Consider the following 26,630-nt stretch of genomic DNA (forward strand, 5'->3'; position numbering starts at 1 on the left):
AACAGTATGCCATATATGCCAGGTCCCTTGAAACATATGCTGTGCAGATGTTTCTTCCCTGCAGCGACTGTGTCAAGCAGCAAGGATGGACTGGCTTCCGGCATTAAGGTTTAGTGTACTCTCAGATTGAACTCCTAATTTTGACTTTTTTGTTTTGTTTTGTTTTCAAATTGTTTTATTACCCACAGAATTGTAAATATTAGTTCAAGAATCTTGATCAGATAATTAATTATGAGACGTTATAAAATATACAGGAGATAATTATGGTTCATAGATTTTATTTGTCAATTAACAGGGTACATCTGAACTTTAAGAAAGAGCTAAAGTTCCTTGCATATAAAGCTTAGCCTTACTTTGAAGTATTTAGGGGTGAAGTGTAAGGTCTGTAACTTACTATGAAATAGGGTAAATAAGATGGATAAATGAATGGATAGAGGGATAGATGGACTGACGTAATAAAATAAAAATAACAATTAAAGAATCTAGGTTAATTGGAGAATCTAAGTGATGGATATGAATGTTTAATGAGAGAGAATCATTGATCGGCTGCCTCCTGCACGCCCCCAACTGGGGATTGAGCCCGCAACCTGGGCATATGCCCTTGACTGGAATCGAACCTGGGACCCTTCAGCCTGCAGTCCAACGCTCTATCCACTGAGCCAAACTAGCTAGGGCAAGCTTAATGCTTTTGCACACTGTGTGCAGAATGAGCATGAGGCAGGAGAGACCCCCACCTGAAGCGTTTTTCCTATGACCCCCTCTAGGTCTTTAAGACCAAAGAGTGCCAACAATGGCTTGGTTCCACATGTGTTTCCTTGCCAGATGTTTCACTTGCATTGACTAAAAGGCAGAATCCTTGGATGAGCTTCCCTCCGGTGGGGACAGGCCCAGTGTGCTCTCTATTCCAGGGGATCCCCAGAGTGGGTGCCAGCTCCTTTAATAGATTTTCATGTCTAAGGGACCCCATCTCTAAGGACGAGGAGAGAGACCTACCAGAATGCTCGAAGGGAGAGAACAATCCAGAAAGAAAAGCCCGGTGAAATGTTTGCTGTGAAGAAATCCCAAGTAGGACTTGGAAGTGGGAGCAGGAACCTCAGAAAATGAGTTCAGATTCAGCCTCCTTCCAAAGGACCATCTCTGCCCCCCTCACCTCTCCTCATTTCCTAACACAGCTTGGTTTTCCTTAAATGCCCATTTCCTTTCCTTACCCCCCAGACACATACACCTAGCCTCTTGTTTTCCAGAGGAAGTACTGTGCTGTGAATGAACCAGGGGCTCCTGGCCTCCCGAATCAGGGATGGGCTCTGAAAGCCCGCTGCAGGCTGCTGCCACCTTGGGGTCTTGCCAGAGTGATGGACCCACTGATGGGCTTCCAGGGCAGACTTGCGCGTGACGCCTTTTCCACACTCAGGCCGCCTGTTAGCGTGGACGTGCTGGAGACTGAGGGGGAAAGTAGGTGATGCGCAGGCCACAGTCAGGGCCTGGGATAGCCAGGACGGAGGATTAGCTGAAGTTGCAGCCACAGTCTAGGCAAGAGTAGGGTGGTCTGCGGTGGGAGTGTCTGAGCCAAGGCTCAGTGAGAGCTTCACCTAGAGTTCCAGTAGAGCTCTGGGCAGGCAGCTTTGTGATCGGGGCAGGTGCAGCCACTCCTTGAGAGAGCTCCCATGTTCCATCGCTTTTTCTTTTGGACTCCTCTTCAGCCCTTCTTTCTCCTCACTTCCATCCCTGGATCCTGCAACCTTTCCCTCGCCTCTGCTGCAAATTGCTGGGCTCTCACCCTCTAGACCAGCGGTTCTCAACCTGTGGGTCGCGACCCCTTTGGGGGGCGAATGACCCTTTCACAGGGGGCGCCTAAGACCATCGGAAAACACGTATAATTACATACTGTTTTTGTGATTAATCGCTATGCTTTAATTATGTTCAATTTGTAACAATGAAACTGGGGGTCACCACAACATGAGGAACTGTATTAAAGGGTTGCAGCATTAGGAAGGTTGAGAACCACTGCTCTAGCCCAGCCGTGGGCAAACTACGGCCTGCGGGGCGGGTCCCGCCCGGTTTGAAAGAATAAAAAAAAAAAAAAGACCGTCCCCTTTTATGTAATGATGTTTACTTTGAATTTATATTAGTTCACACAAACACTCCATCCATGCTTTTGTTCCGGCCCTCCGGTCCAGTTTAAGAACCCATTGTGGCCCTCGAGTCAGAAAGTTTGCCCACCCCTGCTCTAGACCCTGGGCCTCCCAGCCTCACGCTTCCACCTCCCCTTCCATCCAAGAAATAAAAATAGGTTTGGGGCCTGAAAATCCAAGGGGAGAGGTTTGATCCCACAGCATAAAAAACCAGGAGATGATGATTAATTTTGACTTTTTAATGGAAGAATTCCAAGGAGGATGGCAGAGTGATACCAGGCATTACTCCCAGGCTAGCAATGCCAACATCAATTTAGACATGGCAGAAACCACACAGTAATTGCAAATGCAAGCTGCAAGGTGAACCTTAAAATTCATCAATAAAATGAAGAAAACCCAGAATCAAAACTATTTCCTAAGATCAACAAGAATTGGGAGAAACATTTCAGAGCAAATGAATTGAAAATGTCAAAGAAACAGTCTAGTATGTGATTTGCGTCTCACTGACGATACTGAGAGAGATTTTGAAAGTCATAAGAGATGGTGGAAAACCTAAATGTGGCTAAGAAACTGTTTTTGCTGCATTCACCGGGTGTGTCACAGAAGGAAAACGCCATGAGTAAGTCCCCATTACCACGCTCATACTCACACTCAGGCTTCCCGGAACCTCTTTGTGAGGAGTGGCTGGTGCTTCACTTTTCCCGAGATCCCTACTGCTGGGCTTTGCCTGTGGTGATTCCACCCCGTCTTAACCAGCTGACAGTTGTCCTCAATCCTGCAGGCCCGATTTAGGCATTTTTCATGATTGTGTGACTATTTTGGACACAGCAATGTTAAATTACCTTTTTCCTTGTTGCCTTCTTCATTTCCAATGCTGTCTTGTGCTTTAGATCCAGCCAGGGAAACTCATGAAAGCTAATGCATTGGGAGGGTAGGAGTGGGGGTGAGGAAGGGTTTCCACAGAGACTATTATTGGCTGTCATCCTTTTAAATTTAGGGCTCTTGGTGGTATGAATGCCCTGTCAACAGTTATCATTTGCCTTTGGTGCCAGTAACCTGACAATCTAAAGAAAATAATCATAGAAAATAAAAACAAGAATAGAAACAGTCCTTTCAAACAAATAGGACATTCCTTGCACAGCATGCCCTCCCTGGGAGCTGGTGGGAGTGGGAGGAGAGCTGTGTTTTCTGGTGTCCTCCCAATGCCTCTTCTGGGAACCTGGATGATTCTCTAGTCTGTTCTGAAGCCAAAGGCTTGATGAAGGAAGGTCTGGCTCCACAGAAAGCCCTTTGTCAGTGTAGCCCAAAACAGATGATTTTTGTAAAAACCCTGCATTGGTATTTACTTGTTTTACAGTGGTTTGAGTCCAGCCAATGACACTGGCGCCAAAAAGAAGAAAAAGAAACAAAAAAAGAAGAAAGAGAAAGGCAGCGAGACAGATTCAGCCCAGGATCAGCCTGTGAAGGTAACAAGGAGGCTCTGTTTTCTTGCTACTGAGAGTTGATTTTTCAGATGAGAAAGGTTTGGGGTAAATGTGTAGAAACGATTTAGATTGACAGTGTCCACTGGTATTACTTCAAGATGGAGGACTTGGATCCCTCTGCCCCCTCTGCCACCCTAGACCTAGGTGATGAATCTGCTCTCATACCTTAAGACACAGCAGGTTAGACACTGACTCCCAAGCATGGTGTCCTCTGAGGTGCACAGGTACACACTGCATGTGGTGCTGTGCAAGGTGCCGGTGGAGCGTACTTACACTGCGCCAGCCCCTGTACCTAGAGCAGTGGTTCTCACCCTTTTCCATCTAAGTCCCCACCCCTGTGGGAATATGAGGCCTATTCTTTTTAAGGCAGACCTTTATGTATTGCAAGCATTATCCTAATCAGTTAACTGCCACGATATTTTGAATTTAATTTAAAAAGGTCCTCCGCTTATGGCATACAGATGGTTAATGAATAGTCATTGTAATGAAAATCATGAGTCGCACAGTTTCCCAGTTCCACTAGCTAAGAACCACTGGCCTAGAGTTTTCAACCTAAGACTGGACCCGGAGGTATTAGCAAGGATTGTTTTGTTTTATAAATAAAACAACATTTAAAAAAAAACCCACCTATTATTTCATGTTGATACTATCCTCTTTAAATATATTTTTAAAATTTATTTTTAGAGAAAGAGGAAGAGAGAGGGAGAGAGAAAAACATCGATGTGAGAGGTTAACTGGTTGGTTGCCTCCCGTACACACCCCAACCAGGGATGGAACCCACAACCTGGGTGCGTGCCCTGACCAGGAATTGAACCAGTGACCTTTTGGTGTGCAGGATGACGCTCAACCAACTGAGCCACACTGGCCAGGGCTAGTCCTATCATCTTTAGAATAGATTCTGGGGGAAGTTCATAACATACCCATAATTCCTCTTTTAGAATAGCCTCTCAAACAGTTTTAAGTCTCATGAGAAATTTGGTCTCATTCCAATCTACCTAAACTTCATTTCATGCCTCAAATGTTATACTCCAACTTCAGTCTTCTATCTTATTGAGATATGACTTCAAGTAATTTTTTACTATTTTCAGTATCAAACCCCCTATGAAAAAAAATACCATCATATTGACCACAGTGTTGGCTAGGTTCTTGCCAGGCACTTGAACATCCCTACAAGGTAGGGGGCGGTCTTCCCGTTCTAAAGATGAGAGAGGTGGCTTACCTAGGTTTTTCAGTCAGGAATCCTGGCCCAAGCCTATGCTTTGGCTTTAGGATTTTTATTTTTATTTGTCTGGGGATGGGTATTTGGGTGACTCCGGGGGCTGGCGAGGGGGGGAAGGGGGAGGTTTGACCTTGAGCCTATATCAAAATGGTTCTCTTTGAAATTAGAAAATATTAATAAAACACCATTTACATAGCTCTTCCATTTCCTCTTTATAAAAGTGAAGTAGTTTGTTGTAGAGAATTTAGGGGGGGAAATCATAGCAAGAGGAAGAAAACTAAAATCACTTACAATCCTGTGGACGAAAAAGGGGCCACATACTAAACCTGACAAGCTCAGGGCAGGCCTGCATGGCGGACCTTACAAGCTCAGAGACCTAAAGTAACCACATAGGATGGTTTGAAATTAAAACTTTCTAACTGGCCCTAGCCGGTTTGGCTCAGTGGATAGAGCGGCAGCCTGCAGACCAAAGGGTCCATGCCTGGGTTGCGGGCTTAGGCCCCAGTAGGGGGCGTGCAGGAGGCAGACAATCAGTGATTCTCTCTCATCATTGATGTTTCTATCTCTCCCTCTCCCTTCCTCTCTGAAATCAATAAAAATATATTAAAAAACAAAACAAAACAACTTTCTAACTGAAAATGAGTCATGGTGGGTAGTCATGTCCTAGGCCAGTATCTTCCCCGATAAATCTTTACCTTAACTGAGCTTGTCTTACGGTCTTTTTGCATCTGCATCTATGATAACACACCTTTTGTAATTTCTTTCCTTCCTCCCTCCTCCCCCACTGCACCAGAGCAGAGACCACAAAATCCCTCATTGTTATTGTTATTATGTTCATTGTTAACTATCTAATACCCGCAAATGTAAAAGAAGTATGTGTTTATTAGGTTTACTTTTATCCAGGGCCAGAGATTCCCCCACTTTCTCCCGCTTCCCTAATCTATCACCAGTGGATTTTATGTAACCCCTTACACTTCCTCCTTTGATTGTAATTTATAAAATAAGGTACAAAACTGCCATTCTCTGGAACATTTTCTCAATCAGTTGAGATTTTGCTTCCTGGCCTTTGTCGTCAGTTTAGCTCAAGTAAATTCATAAAAATTCTCTACAGGCTTAAACGTTGTCTTATGTTGACAACCCTAACTCCCAAGGCAATGTAAGCATGTTGGTTTATAGTCTTCCTTTCCTTCACAATCTAAGTGGGGGGGGGAAGTAGTGTTAGAAAAAATTATGCACATTTTTATAATTATAAGCCTGACATAACCAGAAGCCATAAAAAAATGACAAATTACAACATATTTATAAAAGTCAAAAGACAATTTTTTTAAAAAGATAAACAATAAACTGGGAAAATATATGAATCAGTCAATTTAAAATAATGAAATGATTAGGCAGTTCACAAAGAAAAAATGTAAATGTTTAGTTAATATATGAAAAGAAAATTATACTCACAACGAAAGAAATGAAAATTAAAGCAGTATTTTTTTTTTTCTCCTAGATTGGTAGAGATTAAGATTTGGTAAATTTTATTATGGGAGTCTGGAGAAACATGTTCTCATAACACTATTTATTGGTTTATTTATTTATTTATTTATTTTTTTTTCTCGAAATATATTTTATTGATTTTCTACAGAGAAGAAGGGAGAGGGATAGAGAATTAGAAACATTGATGAGAGAGATCGATCAGCTGCCTCCTGCACGCCCCCCACTGGGGATGTGCCCGAAACCAGGGTACATGCCCTTGACCGGAATCGAACCCGGGACCCTTGAGTCCGCAGGCCGACGCTCTATCCACTGAGCCAAACCGGTTCGGCAATTTATTTATTGGTTTATTAACCTATTTTTAGGGGAAAGTTGACAATATATATTATAATTTCAAATGTACATACCTGTTAATCCAGCAAACCTCCTTCCTTAGAATTTATCCTGCAGGAATACATATCCAAATGAGCAAAAATAGACGTACAAGAAAGTTCATTGCAGCTGAAGAACAAAGCCACCAAAATGCCCATTGGTAGGGGGTTGGCTAAATACACTGTGGCCCATGCACAGTAGTTAGAATGGGCAAGACTGTGTGGCCACATGGGTAGGTCTCTTAGACATATTGTTTAAAGAGCAGTTTGTAGAATAATACTAAATGATCCAATTTTAGTTTTTGAAATTGTGTGTGTGTGTATTTGGAGCTTGCATGTAAAAAAGTCTGAAATTATATTTGCCTCTTCTCACTCTACCTCCCAAATTAAGACTGTTGATGACAGGGATTATATTTGAGGGATGGGATTGTTGGGTTTTTACTTTCTATATGGATTACACATTCCTGCATTGTTTGGAATTTTATACTGAACATGTATTCTGCCATCAAACATCACAAGAAGGGGAGAAACCCTGCAGGAAACACCCCCCCCCCCCCCCCCCCCCCCCAATCAACAACTTTCTCCAGTTGTACAATATGTGACCTCTGGGATTGGGATAGAGGAATCATATCCCTTCTTTGAGTTGTATCCCTTCAATATATTGTGTTTTTTTAATTGATGATTTCAGGGAGAGGGAGAGAGAGATAGAAACATCAATGATGAGAAAGAATCACTAATCGGTTGCCTCCTGCATACCCCCCACCGGGGATCAAGCCACAACCTGGGCATATGCCCTGACTGGAATCGAACCATGACCTCCGGGTTCATGGGCTGAAGCTCAACCACTGAGTCACACCAGCCCCACAAGCTGTACTCCTTTAACTGTTGAACCTATAATTAATCAAAAGTGCTTATTAACATAATGGACCTTTTCTCTCCCCGACTTTGTCTTGTCTAGATGAACTCTTTGCCAGCAGAGAGGATCCAGGAAATACAGAAGGCCATTGAACTGTTTTCTGTGGGCCAGGGACCTGCCAAAACATTGGAGGAGGCCAGCAAAAGAAGCTACCAGTTCTGGGACACGCAGCCTGTCCCCAAACTGGGTATGTGTGTGCTTTCTTCCAGTAGAGGGTGGGAGGCAAGGGGTGTGCCTTAGCTGTGCTAAGGGTTCCATACTTAATTTGTGAGGACTATATTGTCCTGGAGTGCCTTGGGGGTTATTTTTAGAGGGTAGTCTTGAAAGTGCGGTATAGAAAAGGCTATTGTTCAGGGACCTTATCGTTGCACAGTAGCACACTGAGAACAAATAATGGTTCTTTTAGTCCATCATCATCCAGTACGAAGCTACAAAGAAAAACAATGCATTGGCACATGGTGAATGGGGATGTCTGCCCATGAGTCTGTCTTCCCACATAGATTTTATAGAGAGACTGTCTTGTTTATCTGGGCAGATCTTTAATCATGGGATGGTGAAATCCTCAGCCTCTTCCCCTTATCGCTTGCAAATGCATGCTTGCTAAATACAAAGTAATTTGACATTTTACTTAACGGTGATGGTTCAACAACTGGAATACCATATGCAGGTTTGGTTGGCATCCCTTAAGAAAGTTACAGTGAACTCTTAAAAGGGCAGGATAGCTAGAAAATCTAAAAGGGTTCCAGAAGAGACTGGACATAGCAGAGTTAGAGGTACCCGCTGAGACCAAGCTACAGCTAACCTTGATGGCTAACTTCAGAGGGTTGCTGTTGACAAAAAGTTTCCGGAGTGGTTGTGTCAGGATTCTGGGCCCATTGATAGCCCAACTCCTGTTTTCTATGTGACTGGGAAAGTAAGTCTGTTGGAAAAAAACATGTTTTCCAACACCAAAAGTGAATGACCTTCAGGTGGTTCATGTTACTGCTCCGTCCAGAAACAGTGTGATTTGACAGTGTGTTTGGTGGGGAGGAGGAGGAGGGCAGGGGCAGGGCCAAGGACTGGTGAGGGACAGCTGTGCCCAAGGAGATTCGTCTACTCCAGTGGTGGGGAGTGCACAGTTCAGAGCCTTGCTCCTCGAACTGGTTCTCAGACCGGCAGGATGGGCATTGCTTAAGGGTGTGTAGAGATGCAGAATCTCAGGCCCCGCTCCAGATCTTTAGAATCAGAGCTTACAGGGGGGTTGTGTCCACTTTGAAAGTGTCAGAAGCTCTGCTCTAAAGCAGATGCAGTTCTTGGGCAATCCAGAAGTAAGCTGAGGTCGCCCCTGCAGGCAAAACACTGCCTGGATGGTCATGAGCCGTGAATCGGCAAGGAGACACTATTCCAGAACGTGCCCCAACCCATCCACCTTGTCGCAGTCACCCAGGTCCCAGGCCCACAGCCTTAGCCCTCGAGCAGGGCTTTGGTCACAGTAATGCTGTTCCTTGGGCATTACTGGTAACCAGTCCGGTGACCTCTTCCCCGGAGGAAGAATGCAGAGAGCCAGCGTGCTCTGCCTCTCAGCCAAGTGCATGGAGAGACGTTGTGTGGTGACTGCCCGATATCTTGGCTCGTTATCAGATGGGGTTTTGGGTTTGGGGTTGATTTTATTTTTCACTGGGAATTTGCAAATGGATAACTTAATTCCCTTTTTTACAGACAGTGGAACCTGGGGATGAAGCGAATTAAGTAATAGGCTTCTCTTCCTCTTGAGTCCAGTTATTCTAGTTTCTCCACCTGTAATTATAGAAAGTGCTACATTTTTGTTGTTGTTTGTTTGTTTTCAGAAAGTTCGTGAGAAAGCCACACAGTTGCTCACAGGCGCCCTGATACACTCACTCAGGAGGGTGCAGCGATGCTCAGTGCTATTTCTTTCGAACATGCCTTCTGTGCAGTGTATGGTGCGGGGCTTGTGGAAGAGCAGTCGCTCTGAGCATCTGATCAGTCTGCCTTTTAGGTCCATAGCCAGTTAAGTCCAAGTGAAGTCCTTTGTTTCTGTGAATCAGCTCATAGAGTACCACGTTACTGTGTCAGCTGCTCTGCGTGACAGGTGCTGCCCTCATTCTCCTTGCGAGTGCCTTAGTGTTGTGCGATGTCTAGCTAGTTGCCTTTATATTTTCCACTGAAATGAGCTAATGATTGTAAAATTCAAATATATTAAGTGAGCCACGTTTTTACCACTCCCTACCTTGTTGGGACTGATATAAATTGTTTTCCACTAAAGAGACCTAGAATTCTTTAGAAGTTTAAAATCACCCTAAATTTAGAAGTTTAAAATCACCCATTTAAAGGCCTTCTAAACAGCAAGTGTTTTAGGCTATGTAACAATTCTGTGTGCTCCCAAATAAAATTTTTAATCTCTTTTTTTCAAATCATATTTCATTTTTATTTAAAAAAAATTTTTTAAATTTATTGGTTTTAGAGAGGGATGGAGGGAGGGGGAAAGAGAGAGAAACAAACATCAATTTGTTGTTCTACTTATTCATGCATTCATTGGTCGGCTTTTGTGTGACCAGGGATCGAATCCACAACCTTGGCCAAATCAAGGACGATGCTCTAACCAACTGAGCTACATAGCCAGGATCATTTTACTTTTTTTTTTAAATATATTTTTATTGATTTCAGAGAGGAAGGGAGAAGGAGAGAGAGAAACATCAATGATGAGAGAGAATCATTGATCTGCTGCCTCCTGCATGCCCCACACTGGGGATGGAGCCTGCAACCTGGGCATGTGCCCTGACCGGGAATCGAATGGTGACCTCCTGGTTCACAGGTCAATGCTCAACCCCTGAGCCACGCCGGCTAAGCACTTTAAAAAAACAAACAAACAAAAACACACACACACACATATATATATATATATATATATAGGGATCGAGCCTGCAACCCAGGCATATGCCTTTGACCAGAATCGAACCCAGGACCCTTCAGTCCACAGGCCAACGCTCTATCCACTGAGCCAAACCGGCTAGGACTCATTTTACTTTTTAAAAGTCAACCTATGTCAATTTCATTTACCAGCTCTTGCCACAGAACTGGTGCATTCTAAGATTTCATGAACAAGTGGTGAAGGAGTAAATGGAAATACTTGTTGCACGCAGGACCTAGTAACTAGCCTAAATTAAAAGAGTTGGCCTTGAGATTATTATAATACGGTCATGTGCTGCACAATAATGTTTCAATCAAGAATGAACCACATAGCCTGGCTGTATGGTTCAGTGGATTGAGCATCGTCAAGAATGGACCACATATGCAGTGGTGGTCCCATAAGACTATAATGGAACTGAAAAATTCTTATCCCCTAGTAATACTGTAGCACAATGCATTGCTCATGTATTTGTGGTGATGCAGGTGTAAATACACCTGCACCGCCAGTTGTATAAAAGTATAACACGTAATTGTGTGTAGTACATAATACTTGATAATAATAAATGACAGTGTTACTGATTTATGTATTTACTAAACTATGCTGTTTATCGTTATTTTAGAGTATACTCTTTCTACTTATAAAAAAAGTCGTTTGCTGAAAACAGTATGCGGTATTATGCTGACAGCAGCCTTCTACGTCGTGTGTTTACCACATCTCTTGATTCCATCATTTTCTCTTGTGCTTGATTTAATGCCGTGTTGTTCTGTGCGGCATTGTGCTATACAGGCTGGTAGCCTAGGAGCAATAGGCTACACAATAGAGCCGAGGTGTGTGGTCGGCTATCCCATCCAGGTTTGTCTCATTGCACTCTGAGGCTCGCACTAGAAGAAATCCCCGAATGATGTGTTTCTCTGCTACAACATGTCCCTGCTGGTCAGGGGTGCATAACTGACTGTACAGTGGGGAAGACCACGGGTGTCTTGCCCATGAAATCATTTAGGAAAATAATAATAGCAAAAAGAGTCTGAAGTTAAATGTATTTTGGAAAAGATATAAGTTCAATATACGGAAAAATAGACTTGCAGCTAGATAAGATGAGAGTAAAAATCCTTAGTACTTTCCAAGAACCTGGCCCTTGGCTTTGCACACTCAGGTTTTATGTGGCAGTAAAAGGGAGTGGATTGACTTATATTAAACTACTTCACAAGGGCCACTTTATGAATAAACCAAAAGGCCGGTTTCTAAACTAAGGGAGAAAAATATCAGCTCTCTCCTAAACAAACCTGCTGGGGAGCCAGGTTGTAAATAGGTAGCCGGCTGCCTCTCTACTATGTCACCCCCCAGTGTTGCCTGTAGTTTCCAGTTTGTGACCCTTAGCACGTTGGTAGTGTTTCATTTCTTGAATATTTTCCCAGAAGGTGGTACATCTTGTGGAGACGGGGACCTTGTCTTTTCCCGGCTGTATCCTAGTGCATGATGTCTGGTGCACATTGGTGTTCAGTAATTGTGTTGTGTGAACGAGTTGGATGGTTAGTGCTGAAGGTGTTGTCCTCAACTCAGCCACAGCTTGCCATTTCTACTTCACCTGCCCCACAGATATGCTACTGGGCGGGTCGAGAGCTGCCTGTTACACATTCGAATGATCTGTTTGGGCCAGGAGTTTGAAAGTCAGTAAAAGCATGAATGGAGTGTCTAGTGTATGCAGTGTCCTAGGCTAGAAGCAAACAGTGTACTGAGCGGGTTCCTTTTGAAGACTCGCATTCTTCCAGGTGTGAATATAAGCTCTGAATTGTAGAAGCTAAATAACTCCAACAGACAGAATTGAGTGTTTGATGTCCAACGTTTATCAAATGACTGACTCGGCTGTGGGTGGGATTCAGAGCTGTATCTCCTCAGCACCCCAAACACTCCCTACACATTCCACAGAGGAGCGGTGTCTGTCCAGGGGGCGGGGGGTGTGTGTGTTGTGTCAGAGCCTAACTTCCCGGCAGCATTGTGTGGACTCGGTGATTCAGCCTAAAGGCCCTCGCAGGACTCTGTAAACACTGAGGACCCGAGTTGGCAGCAGCCGTTAACTGGCCACATTGCTAAAAGCTAAGGCTGGCAGGGCCAGGATCCAGCCTGGCGCCTAGATGCCATCATCTGCTTCAGGAATGGGCCCAGTACATTGTTGTTGCTGTTGTCACAAAAGCAGCTTTGTTACTACTTCTTCCAAATTCATCGAGGGTGATGGGCCAGGCCCATGACAGCACTCTTTGCACCAACCAGGAGGCAGGAAGCCAAATTCGTCAAGATTAATGTTTGTCACTCAGTAACCAGAGGGAGATATAAAAGGATTTCCAAAAAACCAACCACCTTGAATCCCAGTGATTGTTCTGAAGTTTTGCCATGAATTGGCCCTTAATTAGGGGCCAAGGGAAGCTGGAGAAATGGTCTGCAGTTGCCAAGCACGGAGTGTTCTTCAGATAGGGAGCTCCTGGGGACAGGAGGAATTTGTTCTGGTTGATTTTTGAACTGAGCTCCTTCCTGCCCCCAGGAGGCAGAGGGTAAGGCTCATGGCTGTGCTCTTCTTCTAGGAGAAGTAGTAAACACCCATGGTCCCGTGGAGCCTGACAAAGACAACATCCGCCAGGAGCCCTACACCCTGCCCCAGGGCTTCACCTGGGATGCCTTGGACCTGGGGGACCGTGGTGTGGTGAGTAGTCCCGGGCAGGCCGCAGGTGTGGATTGGCACTGTCACAGAGAGCCCAGCAGTCATGTGGAGACAGCTTCTACCCAAGCCTTCTTCAGGGACTCTCTTACGAGCTGAGCCAAACAGGTCTGAGCAGACCCCCCACATCTACTGCCTCTGGGGCCCGCCCAAGACCACAGAAATAGCACTTGGCTTCTCTGGCAGGTTGAGAGTTTACCTCTATAGCTCTTCAAGGTGGATATCCTTTTTTCAAGATTTCTTTTTTTTTTTTTAATTGATTTGAGAGAGAGAGAGGAATGGGGGGAGAGAGATGGGGGCGGGGAGGGGAGGGAAACTGAGAGAAACATCTGTTGGTTGCCTCCTGGATTCAGGGCACATGCCAACCCAGATCCTAGGCATGTTCCCTAACTGGGAATCAAACCGGCGACCCTTCGGTGCATGGGATAGTGCCCACCCAACTGAGCCACTCTGGCCAGGGCCACATTTTGCTTGTTCGTCCATTCATTCATTCGTTCATGCATTCACTCCCTTGTCTTAACGAGTAGGTGTTGGTTAGTTGGATGACATTCTTGGTTGTCTGTCACTTTATGTACTTGAGTGTGCTACTCTACCCCTGTGGCTCAGTTTTCTATTACAACTGCGGTGCTCATTTCAAGAGGCCCTGCCTTGAGTGGGATGGAAAGGATTTGTGAGATTAAATAGTTTTTAGTAGTTTGCCTTGTCCTTCTGAAAAGCTTGGAGCCCCAGGGTATCAGAGTTGGCCCCCATCTGGCAGAATATCCCTAAGGCAGCACCTGTTTCTCTACAGCTGAAAGAATTATACACCCTCCTGAATGAGAATTACGTGGAAGATGATGACAACATGTTCCGATTTGATTATTCCCCGGAATTTCTCTTATGGTGAGTTTAAGGGTTTTCTTATGGTTCTGGGCCAAGGCAGAGAGCAGAACCACACAGAGCCTCAGATTTTCGTCCCCACTGAGCCAGCCTTTGGATGGCAAGTTAGTGTGTAATTTCTGAGTTCCTGCGTCTGAAGGAGACTTGCTTCCAGTGGAGCTTAGCATCGAAACCTTATTTAAGATAGAATGACTGGGTGAGGGAGACTTTGTGGAATTGTTACCCAGAAGAAAAGATCATCTACTGTATGGGAACTTTATGTTAGAAGGGAAAGAGCAATGAAAGCTACTGAGATTTAAAAAATTAAAAAGGGATCATTTTCTACCCAGTTCCTGAGTCCGCTCGGTTGTATGAGAATGGCCTTGTGTGGCTGAACCATCCGTCATCCTGGGCCACATTTAATATCCAGGAAGGTAGAGGAAGGAGGCTGAAGTGGAGAGGCTGGAATGTAGAGGGGATGGAGGAGGGAAAGGAAGACGGGCAAGCAGAAAGAGGGGAGTAATGTGGCCTGAGGGCAGGTGCAGACCAGTGCTTCAGGGGCTCCATGAGTGGCTCCCAACCACGGGACCCACTGGACTCAGAGCCACGGAGGCCAGTTCTCTGGCTTAAGCTGTCAGAGCGAGTGAATACAAAGAAGTTGGATCGGATATAAAACCTCAGTATGACAGCCTTGGATTGGGTGGGTAAGTAGGCCAAGTGGGCTGAGCAGCACGAAGGGACTGTGACTCAATTCCATTTGTGTCCAGGAGGGCTTGGCCCTAACGGGAATTTAGGTGCTAACCCCGAGGGAGGTGGTAGCAGAAGGTTAGACCCAAACTCAGCTGTGGACCCCAAACAGCCCGCCCTGCCTGCTGGCGAGCAGCACCACAGCCCCTGTCTCTTCTAGGGCTCTCCGGCCGCCTGGCTGGCTCCCCCAATGGCACTGTGGGGTTCGAGTGGTCTCAAGTCGAAAACTGGTTGGGTTCATCAGCGCCATCCCAGCAAACATCCACATCTATGACACGTAAGCACCAGCGCCATCCCCCAACTCCCACATCCCTACCATCCTGCTCGGGCTGGGAGGGAGAGGAAGGAAAACAGGTACACATACCTTCCACAAAAGAGAGGGAAGGTCCCACGAAGGGAGGGAGCTCAGGCCCTGGAATAGAGATTCGTAGTAAGAACCGTCTGTTTTCCTCTCAGTTGTTGCTGATTCTCTTGTCGGGGACCTGGGCTGAGAGGCCTCCCTGAGCAGGAGCGCAGTGTGTGCACTTGCAGCAGCACAGGTTGATGCACTCGAGCGGCTTCAGCAATGGGCTGGAGCCAGGGGCTCTCACTCAGATAGTCCCGGGGCCTTCGAGCTCTGCTCTTCATTCTCCTGGAAATGCCAGAACCATCTGCCATAGTCTTCTAGGCTTATGGGTTGTGGATTCTTGATGTCAAAACCCTTGCAATCCTAGAATACCCTTGACTGACTCCGTGAGTCTCCCTATCTGCTGAAGGTGGGGCTCCCGCAGCCTGCCGCTGCAGACTCATCAGGGAGATGCTGGCAGTGCCTTCAAATAAAGCAGTTTGCTTGAGTCCCACTTAACCTTCGGAAGTAGAGTCTGGGTTGTGGTGAGAGCGGCTCCTTGCCTGGTGCAGCAGAGCAGTGGGAAAGAGCCCAAGTGCCTGGTGGTGGCAGAGCACGTGCCTGCACTGCAGGCCTGGTCCCTGCAGGGGTGGCTGCACGTGCTTGTAGGGATTGCCTTACCTGTTCAAAGCCTTGTCACGTATTTTCTCCCTTTAGAGAGAAGAAGATGGTGGAGATCAACTTCCTGTGTGTCCACAAGAAGCTGCGTTCCAAGAGGGTGGCTCCTGTCCTGATCCGGGAGATAACCCGGCGGGTTCACCTGGAGGGCATTTTCCAAGCTGTTTACACTGCTGGGGTGGTATTACCAAAGCCTGTCGGCACCTGCAGGTACAGTCTCTCCCTGCAGGCCCTGGGGTACTGGCATGTCCGCTGTAGTGGAGGAGCTGTGTCACTGGCGGTCACATCTCTGCCTCAGCCCAGTGCCCGAGAACATCTCGCTTCTCTGGTATCTGATAAGAGGGGTTGTGGGTACCCACAGGAGCATGGAGGAGTGCAGTTAGGAAGGGCAGGCTGGAAAGTACATCGTGTCCTTCCCAAAGGGATCAGCCATTCTCCGCGCCTGTTCATTCCTGCCGTTTGGAAATAAGAGGTCACTCTGCTATGGTTTTGTTTTAGTTTTTAAGGAAGCCCAAATCTGGATTTTTATGGTAAATGTCCGAAAGTTTTAAATGGTTGGCTCAGTTTTGTTTTGAATATTGTGTGGGCCAAAGAGAGCATGTCTGATCCCCATGTGACCCAAGGAGAACCTCTGAGTCAGAAAGTTGTTTGAAACAATCAGAGTCTGTGCCTTGAGAACTTCAAAAGTAAAACCACCAGGCAAGTGCAGCAGAGGAGTGGGGAGGAGGCTAAACATTTGCAGAGAACTGTAAGTCCTTTATGTCGTTCCCATTGACTTGGTTCCAGGAGTGGGGCGTGCTCTTCCCAGACAACTACTGTAACAGGAGTTGCTTTTGAAATTGAGAAAGAAAAAGGGAGAAAGAATCCAGGAAGAGCTCTGGGAGCTCCACATTCATTGCAGGGTGGAGGGTGTTGGAGAGCAGGACAGTGCCACTGGCTCAAGAGATGTGTATCTCTTGTGCCACCTACTGGCCATCTGGGGATCTCCATGCCCTTGCCTTTTTTTTTTTTTTTTTTTTTTGGTTGACCTACTGAGAGAATGGTCTCCACGTAGATGCTTTACATTTTGGTGGGGCTGGAGGGAAGTGAGGGCTTTGTTCATCCTTTTATCCTTTTTTTTTTTTTTTTTTGGTGCATTGCTTTGCCGTTTTATTTTGTAAATTTATCTTTTTTAAAAAATATATTTTATTGATTTTTTACAGAGAGGAAGGGAGAGGGATAGAGATAGAGAGTTAGAAACATCAATGAGTGAGAAACATCGACGATCAGCTTCCTGCACACCCCCTACTGGGGATGTGCCCGCAACCAAGGTACATGCCCTTGACTGGAATCGAACCTGGGACCTTTCAGTCCTCAGGCGGACGCTCTATCCACTGAGCCAAACGGGTTAGAGCTGTAAATTTATCTTTATTGTTGAAAATAGTCATTGTTCTCTGATGGGACTTGCCAGAATCTTCTGAGAACAGGACATTTGTGTCCCCGCAGGTACTGGCATCGGTCCCTAAACCCACGGAAGCTGATTGAAGTCAAGTTCTCCCACCTGAGCAGAAACATGACCATGCAGCGAACCATGAAGCTCTACCGACTGCCAGAGGCCAGTGGTGCTCCAGGGCACTGGGCAGGGGGCAAGAAAGAATCGAGGAGCAAGGCTTTGGGTCGGGGGAGGGGTCAGAAAACGAACTCAACCCATAGTTTCCAGATTCCTGACTTTCCATTTCCATTGTTTTGTTTTCTATCGCCTATAGCAAGGGCTTTCTTTTAGTTTGACTTCCTCAGTTTGCCTGCACCTGGGCTAGCTTCTCTGTTGATGGGCTCAGAAAACATCTCTTTTCTGCAATTTTAGCCTAAATGTGCCTAAATAGAAAGACGAGTCCTCTCCCTGAACTGCACTACCTCCCAGAGCCCAGTGTAACTAAGCCATAGAGTGTCTGCTGCCCCCCCTGCCAAGTCAGGTAGAGGACGGAGGATCGGGGCTGTGAGGGAAGCCCAGATTTCTAACTCCAGTGTCCCCATCCAGACTTTGCCATCAAAGGATGGGCAACCCGGAGTGAGCTGGTTTTCTGTTCTGGGCCTCAATTTGCCTAGTTTCCCAGCAAAGCAAGTGTTCCGTGCTCTCCAGGTGCACCTGGCTTCAAGGTCCTAATGGGTCTTCCGATCGCTTCTGTTCCCTTAGGCCTCTTCCAGGCAGCGTCACAGTTATTGGGTGTTTGCTTCTGAGAGGGCTGCCTGCCTGGACCTGATTAAGCCACTCAACTGGATTAATCACCCTGGGATCAAGCTAACCCCCCACTGGATTGGGGTCGTTCGTGTCCGATTTTGAGGGACTGTGGCAGCGGTTAGACACTGTCCAAAAGAAGCAGATTCAGGGGGCCGAGTTTCGGTTATTATGACAGAGTTGTCCTGATTTCTAGGTCGTCGGAGAGCATTCTTAAGGTGTGTAGCAACCAAAGAATGCCTCCGGGTCTCCCAGCCTTGGCTGAGGAGCCTCCGCATGACTGCTTTAGGGTCACTGTGGGCGCTGCCTTGTAGAAACAAGTCACACTGTTCTCTAGCAGCATCAGGATTAGCAAGGAATTTTAGCAGCGACAAGTCCTGAAACTGCTATTTTAAAAGCAATCCCTACACTGGGAAGCAGTTACATCAGGCAGTGCCTGAGGTATATAAATTATAACTCCACCCTGTTGTCAGATTTGGCTGACCCCACCTTTACAGATTGAGTCTTTGGGAATATTCTCTCAGTCCCAGTATAACTTCAGAGCATCACATGGCCTCATTCCACTGAAGCCTTTTTTTCTGTTTGAGGTTAAATTCCAGGAAATCAGTGTTTTTCTGAATTTAACTTGCGTGAGTGTTCTGTTAGGGGACTACTAGTGCAGTGGCATCCAAATGGACAAAACAAGCACCCAGTACCGATCTGGGCCCGGGGGTTCCACAGTGCCTGCAGCCGAGAGCCAGTCTGTGAGGTGCTCTAAGTCTAGAGGAGAGAGACCAGTATAGGACGAGATCCAGTTCAATGGGAGGAAGTGGTGAGGGCTCAGAGGAGAGGAGCCAGGAAAGTCTTCGTGGAAGCCCAGGAGCAGCACTGGACTGGGCCTACCCCAGCACACCCATCGGGTGGTCAGGGTTTCCTTCCATCTTGGCACCGTTCACGTTTTCTGCTGGGTAATTCTTTGTCATGGGGGCTGTCCTGGCTTTAGTAGCATCCCTGGCTTCTACCCATCAGATGCCAGCAGTACCTCTCCTGCTAGTTTGTAACAACCAGAAATGTCTCCCGGTGGTGTCAAATGTCCAGGGGCAGGGGGGCAGGGAACCAGGGAGGCAGACTTGCTCTGTTGAGAACCACTGAACTAGAGGGACAGAAGGCAGTCAAAACAGCCACCCGGTTCAGGGATAGATCGGGATAGATCATGTGCTCTGTGTTGGAGTTTGGAACAAGGGAGGGGTGTGGCGGGTTGTGTTTCTTAGGAAGATGGCCTGGGGCATATGGATAAGAGGTTGAAGCCACAGCCTTAACTAGAAGGGAAGGGGCCAGAAGACCCTGGAGAAGCAAGACTTGTGCCTGAGTGGATATGGACAGTGGGAGAGAGGGCGTTGCCAAGGGTGACCGAGCGTTCTGTGTTGAGGGCCTGGGTGCATAGATCTGAAGTCGGGTAACAAGGGAGACATTGACGTTTCTGGTGCCTATAGGACCTGAGAGGAGTCAGGATGCTCACAGTCAGCACATCTGATGCTGTTTTGTCTCTCTTCCTTCCAGTCTCCCAAAACAGCTGGACTGCGACCAATGGAAAAAAAGGACATTCCAGTAGTTCACCAGCTTCTCACCAGGTACCTGAAGCAGTTCCACCTCACGCCAGTCATGAGCCAGGAGGAGGTGGAACACTGGTTCTACCCCCAGGAGAATATCATTGACACTTTTGTGGTGGAGGTGAGTGGGGAGGGCTGTTCCGGGCCTCTGACCATTCACAGAGCGGCATCCTCCTCAAGTGGCTAGGTTTCCCGGCCTCGGTGACTGAAGAACCGATTGACGGGCATGTTGGCACCCTAGACTTCCTGACCATCCATGCTCGCTCCTCCCTAAAGATAGGGAGTTGTAGGTTGCATTTGCTAAAATGATCCCTCTGGCCTTGCTGTGAGCCTTCTCCCTCTCGCCACCCCTAGTCCCCATTGATGACAGAGACTGGGCCCCTTAGGTAAGCCTGCAATCCTTGCCTGTCGTGGCTTGAGGTAGTGCTGGTCAGGCACTGGGGACAAACTTCGGGGGAATGTGAGCCACAAGAAGTCTCGGGAAGCGCAGGCCAGGAAAGCTGACAGACTCAGCCCATGTTCTAGCCTGGATTTTCCTTCTGGCTCTGTCCTCAAGGGCCCGGCCAGTGTACTTCCTCCTCCCTGCATATTCTGTTTCAACTTCCACCCAATTGTTTAGGGGGGCAGAGCTGCCTGTGGGTGACGTGAGAGCAAGAGAAAACCATGTGTTCCCAGCCTACAGGATTCCCGTGCATGTGTGACATTGCCTCCTTTCGCTGTCTTCCCTTCAGAATGCAAATGGTGAGGTGACAGATTTCCTGAGCTTTTATACGCTTCCCTCCACCATCATGAACCATCCAACCCACAAGAGTCTAAAGGCTGCTTATTCTTTCTACAACGTTCACACCCAGACCCCTCTTCTAGACCTCATGAGTGACGCCCTTGTTCTCGCCAAAACGGTGAGGAGCAGACTGGAGGGAGGGGCAGCTCTGTGGGGCAGTGGCAGTGGAATGGTGGTGAGCACAGCTAGGGATGTAGCTGCCCATGGGCTTTGAGCCTACCTTGTCCTCTGGCTCTGCTTAGGGGAGAGCCCAGCAGTTGTCAGCCAGCAGCTAGAAACTGGGAGGGAGCAAGGAGCATCCACATGAAGTGAAGGCATTGAACTCCTCCTGATTTATTTCAGTGAGTTTCGTTCTCACGGGAGGCGCTGCCAAGGAGCCTGAATAGCCAGGCCTGCTCGGGGAGGAAAGGGGTCCTCCTCACGACCTCCCCAGCGTGGGAATGGGGAGATTGGTCTCTGTCGTGGTGAGTCATGGAGCGCTGACTGTAGAGCTGGGGGAGGGGCCCAGGTGTCTCAACCCAAGAAGTCGTCCTCAGTCAGTCCTTCATTATGGGTTCTGTCTGCAGGGAGCCCAGCCCACTGTGGGCCAGCTAGACCAGTGGTCGCAACCTTTCGGACCTCACAGACCGCTAGTGGTCCGCGGACCACAGGTTGGCGACCGCTGAGCTAGACGATGGGCAGTCCAGTCCCTGCCCTGGGAGAGCTTCTGACCAAGGTGGTGAGGTGTAGGAAGTATCTTCATCACAGTCTCAAAGCAGCGCATCGGGTGTTCTGAAGTCACAGGGCGTACACTGAAGGCCTACGAGTTGAGGTGTCCAGGGAGTGAGGGAGCAGTGCCAGTGCTGACAGGAGCTAGCTTCCCCGAGGAAGGGGTTCCCGGCTGGGTCTCCAGCGAGGACTGTGGCAGTTACTCGAGTATTTCAGGGACGTGCGACAGGAACAGTGAGGACACAGTGTGCTTGGAGGCTCACTGAGGAGAGGCAGGTAGGATGGCCTTGGTGTCCTGAGAACCGCCACTAGCGAGCGGGCGCTTTCTGGAGTTGGAATTCGACAGGCAGCAGCCAGAGCTTCGAAGGAAGATTGCCTGTGGCCGCCTGTGGGATGGCTCTGACAGGATAGAAAAGGGCAGGAAGGTGAGGCAGCTTTTACCCCTCCTCACCTGCTCTCTTGCTCCTTGTTGCTGTACAGAAAGGGTTTGATGTGTTCAATGCACTGGATCTCATGGAGAACAAAACCTTCTTGGAGAAGCTAAAGTTTGGCATAGGGGACGGCAACCTGCAGTATTATCTTTACAATTGGAAGTGCCCCAGCATGGGGGCAGAGAAGGTATGTAAGCTACTGGGCCTGAAAAGTCCCCTCCCTCTAATGGCCAGACTAGTGTGAGGGTGGCAGAGGGGATGGGCTCCAGAGCCACAGAAGCAAGGTTGTCTCCAGCTTCTCTTCCCGCCAGGTGAGTCACTTCCGCTGGCTGGGGCAGGGCATTTGGGACTCTCTCAGGGAACCCTGCGAGTGAATTGCCCACTGTGAGCCACGAAGGTTAGAGTCAAGGGTTGAGGGCATTTTCCTCTGCTGGCTGCTGCCCTCATCCAGCCCTTCTTCCACCCACCTCGGCCCTTCTTCCTCCACCAGCTCCAAAGGGCAGCCCAGGACCATGGTGTGGTCAGCAGTTAACAAAATAACTGCTGGATGGAGAGGCCTGCTGACCAGTGCTCGAGACGCTGGCAGCTGCTCTCCTTAAAGGACATGATAAATGTAAAGGTTGAGCGTGAGCCTCAGCTCGCTGTGCGTCTGCTCCCACAGCCGAGCAGCACTGTGGCCTCAGCCATTTGGCACTTCAGGTCCGTGGGGAAGTGGGAGGGGCTTCACACATCTGTCAACTCAACTCTGCCTCTCTGATTGGCTCTCCTAGGTTGGGCTGGTGTTACAGTAACCAGTTGTCAGTGAGATTCTGGATAAAGCCACTGAGAATTCAAACCAGGAAATGGAATCCCACCACTTGTTGGTCCAATTTTCACAAACGTGAGAATCCCTGGCAAAGGGAACAGAAGTGAACCGGCTTAACCAAACCGCCACTGAACTTGACAATTGTTTTGCGATGGCGTAGGCTGCGTGATGTCACCTCTGGCCGTGTCTCTGGTCTCCCTGTTTTCCAGTTAATCACATCCTTATGCAGCCACGATCAAGGGAATGTAACTGCTGAAAACTAGCTCGTGATTGGCATATTATGGAGTTAACGGGTGAATAATAAAAGTATATATTATATATATATAAATATTTTAAATATCTTTCATGTTCCAAATGTACAAGGATGTTCGGTCTCTAATGAAAAGCTGAATTCAGATCATTCCTGAAAATTAGAATCAAGGACAGTGCCAGACGTACACATTGCTACAGTGAATTGTTCTCTTCTGAAAGCAGGTATTGGCTTTTCTTGGGGGAGCGGGAGAAAGAGGATGTGGGCAGTTCTGTCCAGTTCCCCTTCTGAATTGGCTGGAATGATTGGCTTTGAGAAGGCAGAGTAAGGTGGGGGGACTGTGCCAAGCTGTGGGGAGGGCCTGGATCTCACAGACTGCAGGTGGAGTCCTAGGTGGAGCCAGTCCTACTCAGAGGCTTTCCTGCAGGCCCGAGCCTTTTCTGCATTCAGAAACAGGGCCGTGGTGGTGATCTGTGGAAGCAGATTTCATTAAATGAGTCCCTTCTCCCATCCGCTTGGCCTGCTCCCTGTTGGAAGTCATCCTGCCAACTCTTTAGCCAGCTGTTGCCAATCTTATAGGCGTGAGTGCCCCATGAGATTGTTTTTCCATTTCCAGGGGTGACTGGCAGTTTGAAGGGGACCTTTGACCTCCTTGTAGCATTTGGGACTTTGTGGAGACCATGTCAGTGCAAGGCCTGGTTAGCTCATCTTAGAGCAAAGAGCCAGCACCCTCACGCCCCCGGGGTGGCTGGGCAAGGACGGTGTGGGTTCCCAGGCCCCTGGCCTGTGCCTTCCAACCCATTGGCCATCTCTTGTGCTCCTTTCCAAGACAGCCTGCGAGGAATGGCAAGGAGCGGTGGTTAGACGCCAATCTGAACTTAACAGACATGATTTCATGTTGCCATTGTCTGCGTGTGATTTTCACTGATGATGTTCGGTGGATTTTTGTGGTGGTGGTGGTGGTGATGGTTATGATGCTGCCCGTTTCCCCACAGTAGTGGGACCTCCGGTCACGTGGCGGCTGTGTAGGCATTCCTATTCCTCACGTGTGCTCAGCCAACTGACTTAGGGAGGATTTGGCTGGAATAGTCAGCAACCCACATCCAGGTTTGTATGTGACTTTTGCTCTAGGAGAAAGGAAGTGGGTGGATAATGTGGTGTGACTGCTTCCTGGCTGCTTTCACCTCTCAGCTACTTGTAGGGGGAAGGAAGTCTTAGCCAGGAGGCCAGACTCAGTCTGATCTTACCGGCTGCAGCCATGCCCTGCAGGCTAGCAGAGCTGTTGGAGGCTGTGGATTTGGGTGAGGTTGGCCAGAGGTTCATTCTGCTGTCCCTGAAGCTGGAAGACATCGTGTGCTTGGGATCGGGGCTGTGCCACCTGCTGGAATGTTGCCTGCTCTTGGTAGACTGGATTGGGTTTGCATCAGGCCTCTAGGGGCCTCCCTTCTCCTGTTGTCCCTGCTCTGCAACCTGCAGGCACCAGGGACCATGGCTGACCTTTGACTCCTTGACTCCGCAAGATACCCAGACCAAAGAAGCTGCTGTTCTTAGCAAGGTGTTCCCTGCATTCCACAGACAAGGGGTCAGAGAGGTGGAGGCTTGCCTTACAGCTTCTGAGACATCAGACACAAGGCCCTGAGCCCCAGAGCAGCTCGCCCAGTACAGGCTCCTAAGGATATCAAAGAACACAGTGCCCAGCTCTTTCCTACCTGGGCAGGACTGAAACCTGGAGACGCTGTCTGTCTGGGCCAAGTCCCAGCCTGACTGCCTCTGGAATGTGGGTGCACAACAGCCCCTGGAGTTTGCCTGGGTTGACCCAGGTCATGGAAGGGAAACTGAGGCCTGTGGCTGCTCTGGAAGAAACAGATCTCCTGGAAAGGCCCGTGTCTCCCTCCAAAACCACGTGGCCCCTCCGTGGACTCCAGTCGTTCATGTGGGGACCCTGCCCGCCCTCAGCACCACCGCCAGGGCTTCGGGAGGTGGCTCAGTGGCTGCTGCTGGCTTCCTTTTTGTCCAAACGGTCCCTGGGTTCTTCACTCCACCCCTTCCAGGACTTCAGGTCAGAGAGGACCACTGTTTGGGATTCAAGGCCTCTCACAAGGAGCTTTGCAGGATGGTGGAGCCATGGCTGGATAGAACCAAACAAGGGAAGGACCTGGGACCTGCCTCCGGGAGCTGCTACTGGAGAGCCTCTGGGCATGGCCCTCATACTCTGCCGCCTCCACTCCTTGCTGACACTGGGCTTTTGGACACTCGTGTTTCTCTATGTTTATCTCCTGCCTTTGGATTGACTCTGCATTTGATCCCTGACTCCCTGGCAAATCCCTGTGGCCTCCCTGTCTGTGTAGGGAGAGAGCTGGATAGAAAAAGAAGCCTTGGTTCTGGATTGAGGTCTGTAAGGGCTTGTTACCCCGCACATGCCTGCATGCAAAGACGCTAATGTCTGGTTTGAAGGCCAGCCCACACTGAGCCACTTCAACACCTAGGTTTATGGAAAAGGTCGGGCCTTTTCTGCACCTCCTTCTGCCAGCCCCCCTACTTGCTGGCTCACTGAAGCCCGAGGGTGGGTGTCCCAGTTGTCTTTAATTCTTTGCTCCAAGATGACCAGCATTTCACCAACCCAAGGGGTGTCCCAAAGGCATGGATAGCTTCAGGTAGCTGCAGTCTAGGAGAGGGTGAAGGGCGGTCAGACCGGGGAGGGGGCAGGTTTGTATCTGGTCAGTGCCAACCTGCCCCAGTCAGAGGCGGCCCAAGGCTTCAGTTTTGCCCTGCAAAGTGAAAGCAGGCCTGCACACACTGTCCCTGGGGAGGCTCTGTGGGATGGTTTCATTCAATTAAATAAAAAATATTGATTGACTGCAGGTGCTGCATCTTGGAACAGGAAAGGGGAGGCTTTACCTTTTCGTCTTGGCTTTTCTCTGGGCTATGGGAGAGCCCCGTTCCCAGGGCGGGGGAAGAAATACCAAATGCATTGTTCCGCTTGATACATCTCACTGGTTTCTAATAAAGGAAGCAGCTGAATAAAACCTTCCGTCCTCCTGGTTTTGCTGTGGACAGGAAGTAGCCGTGGAGCCGCTGGCAGCCCCGGCTTGGCTAGGGTGCCCTCTCCCTCTGAGCGAAAGGGAGTGCCCCGCGGGAAAGGCTGTCGTGATCACAGCCCTGGGCAACTTTTGAAGACTCATGGCAAGGCTGCCCCCTTTCAGGGCAAACTTGGCTCCTTTCCCCAGTCCTCAGGCACCAGCGAGGAGCCAGTACTGACCCAGCTTCACTCCGTGTAAGAGGAGCGGCTGGGCTCTGTGCCAGCCAGTGCCGGGCACCTTGGCCGAGGAGCCAGTGCCGGGCTCCCACAGCTGGGAGCAGGTGGGCCCCTTCGGTCTGGGTCAGCAGCGGCTCCTCTGACTCGGCCCGATGCCACCTCTTTCCTTCTGGGCCAGGGGTCTGTTGAGCCACCAGGGATGCTTTTAACACTGCAGGTCACCAGGCCCCACTGCCCACCTACTGAGCCAGCTTCTGCGGGGTCTTCCATCCCTGTTCTCTTCCTGTGGAGCTTGTCACCCGCTCCCCGGCCCCTCCTCCTTTCAGGCCCCCATGGCTGGTGCCTCGGCCCTTTCCAGAGAACCTGGACCCTAAGCTGCCTGAGGACATGAGCTGCCTCCAGGGACTGCTCTCGAGCTCTGCCCTTGCTCAGTGCTAGTGCTGATGCCTGAATCCACATTTAACCCTCGAAGGCCACCTTTCTGACAGGTTTGCTCTGGACTCTCATCTGTTGTCTGCACACTCCCAGCATCTCTAGAGTAGCCCGGAGCAGCCGCTGCCTCCGGCCTTCATCTCAAAGTCTGGTTGGCTGGTGGAAGGTGAGCCCCAAGTCTGGGATTTGTCTACTGAGTAGACAGAGGCCTTGAACCCTGCTGAGCCTGGAAAGTGGGGGGTCTGTGTAGGGCCCCTCAGAGTCCAGGCCCCTCGAGGGTTGGTGGGGCAGCGTGTGATTGTCCTCACAGTCCGCCTGCAGCACCCCCTGGCA

The 26,630-nt window shown here is 48.7% G+C and overlaps 1 protein-coding gene across 1 annotated transcript in view; it reads left to right on the forward strand.

Moving 5' to 3' along the window:
• Window positions 1-25,466, forward strand: part of NMT1 (N-myristoyltransferase 1) — a 35,580-nt gene extending 10,114 nt beyond the window's left edge. Inside the window, exons 2-12 of the mRNA XM_005863867.2 lie at window positions 3,490-3,598; window positions 7,647-7,791; window positions 13,089-13,207; window positions 14,013-14,104; window positions 14,988-15,104; window positions 15,870-16,040; window positions 17,316-17,424; window positions 19,585-19,755; window positions 20,366-20,533; window positions 21,604-21,741; window positions 22,325-25,466. Of these exons, the coding sequence (XP_005863929.2) occupies window positions 3,490-3,598; window positions 7,647-7,791; window positions 13,089-13,207; window positions 14,013-14,104; window positions 14,988-15,104; window positions 15,870-16,040; window positions 17,316-17,424; window positions 19,585-19,755; window positions 20,366-20,533; window positions 21,604-21,741; window positions 22,325-22,345 (1,360 nt within the window). The 3' untranslated portion in view covers window positions 22,346-25,466. The remainder of the gene's footprint in view (window positions 1-3,489; window positions 3,599-7,646; window positions 7,792-13,088; window positions 13,208-14,012; window positions 14,105-14,987; window positions 15,105-15,869; window positions 16,041-17,315; window positions 17,425-19,584; window positions 19,756-20,365; window positions 20,534-21,603; window positions 21,742-22,324) is intronic.
• The last annotated feature ends 1,164 nt before the right edge of the window (window positions 25,467-26,630 follow it).

This window comes from Myotis brandtii, unplaced genomic scaffold (assembly GCF_000412655.1).
Source record: "Myotis brandtii unplaced genomic scaffold, ASM41265v1 scaffold1814, whole genome shotgun sequence".
Taxonomy (NCBI): domain Eukaryota; kingdom Metazoa; phylum Chordata; class Mammalia; order Chiroptera; family Vespertilionidae; genus Myotis; species Myotis brandtii.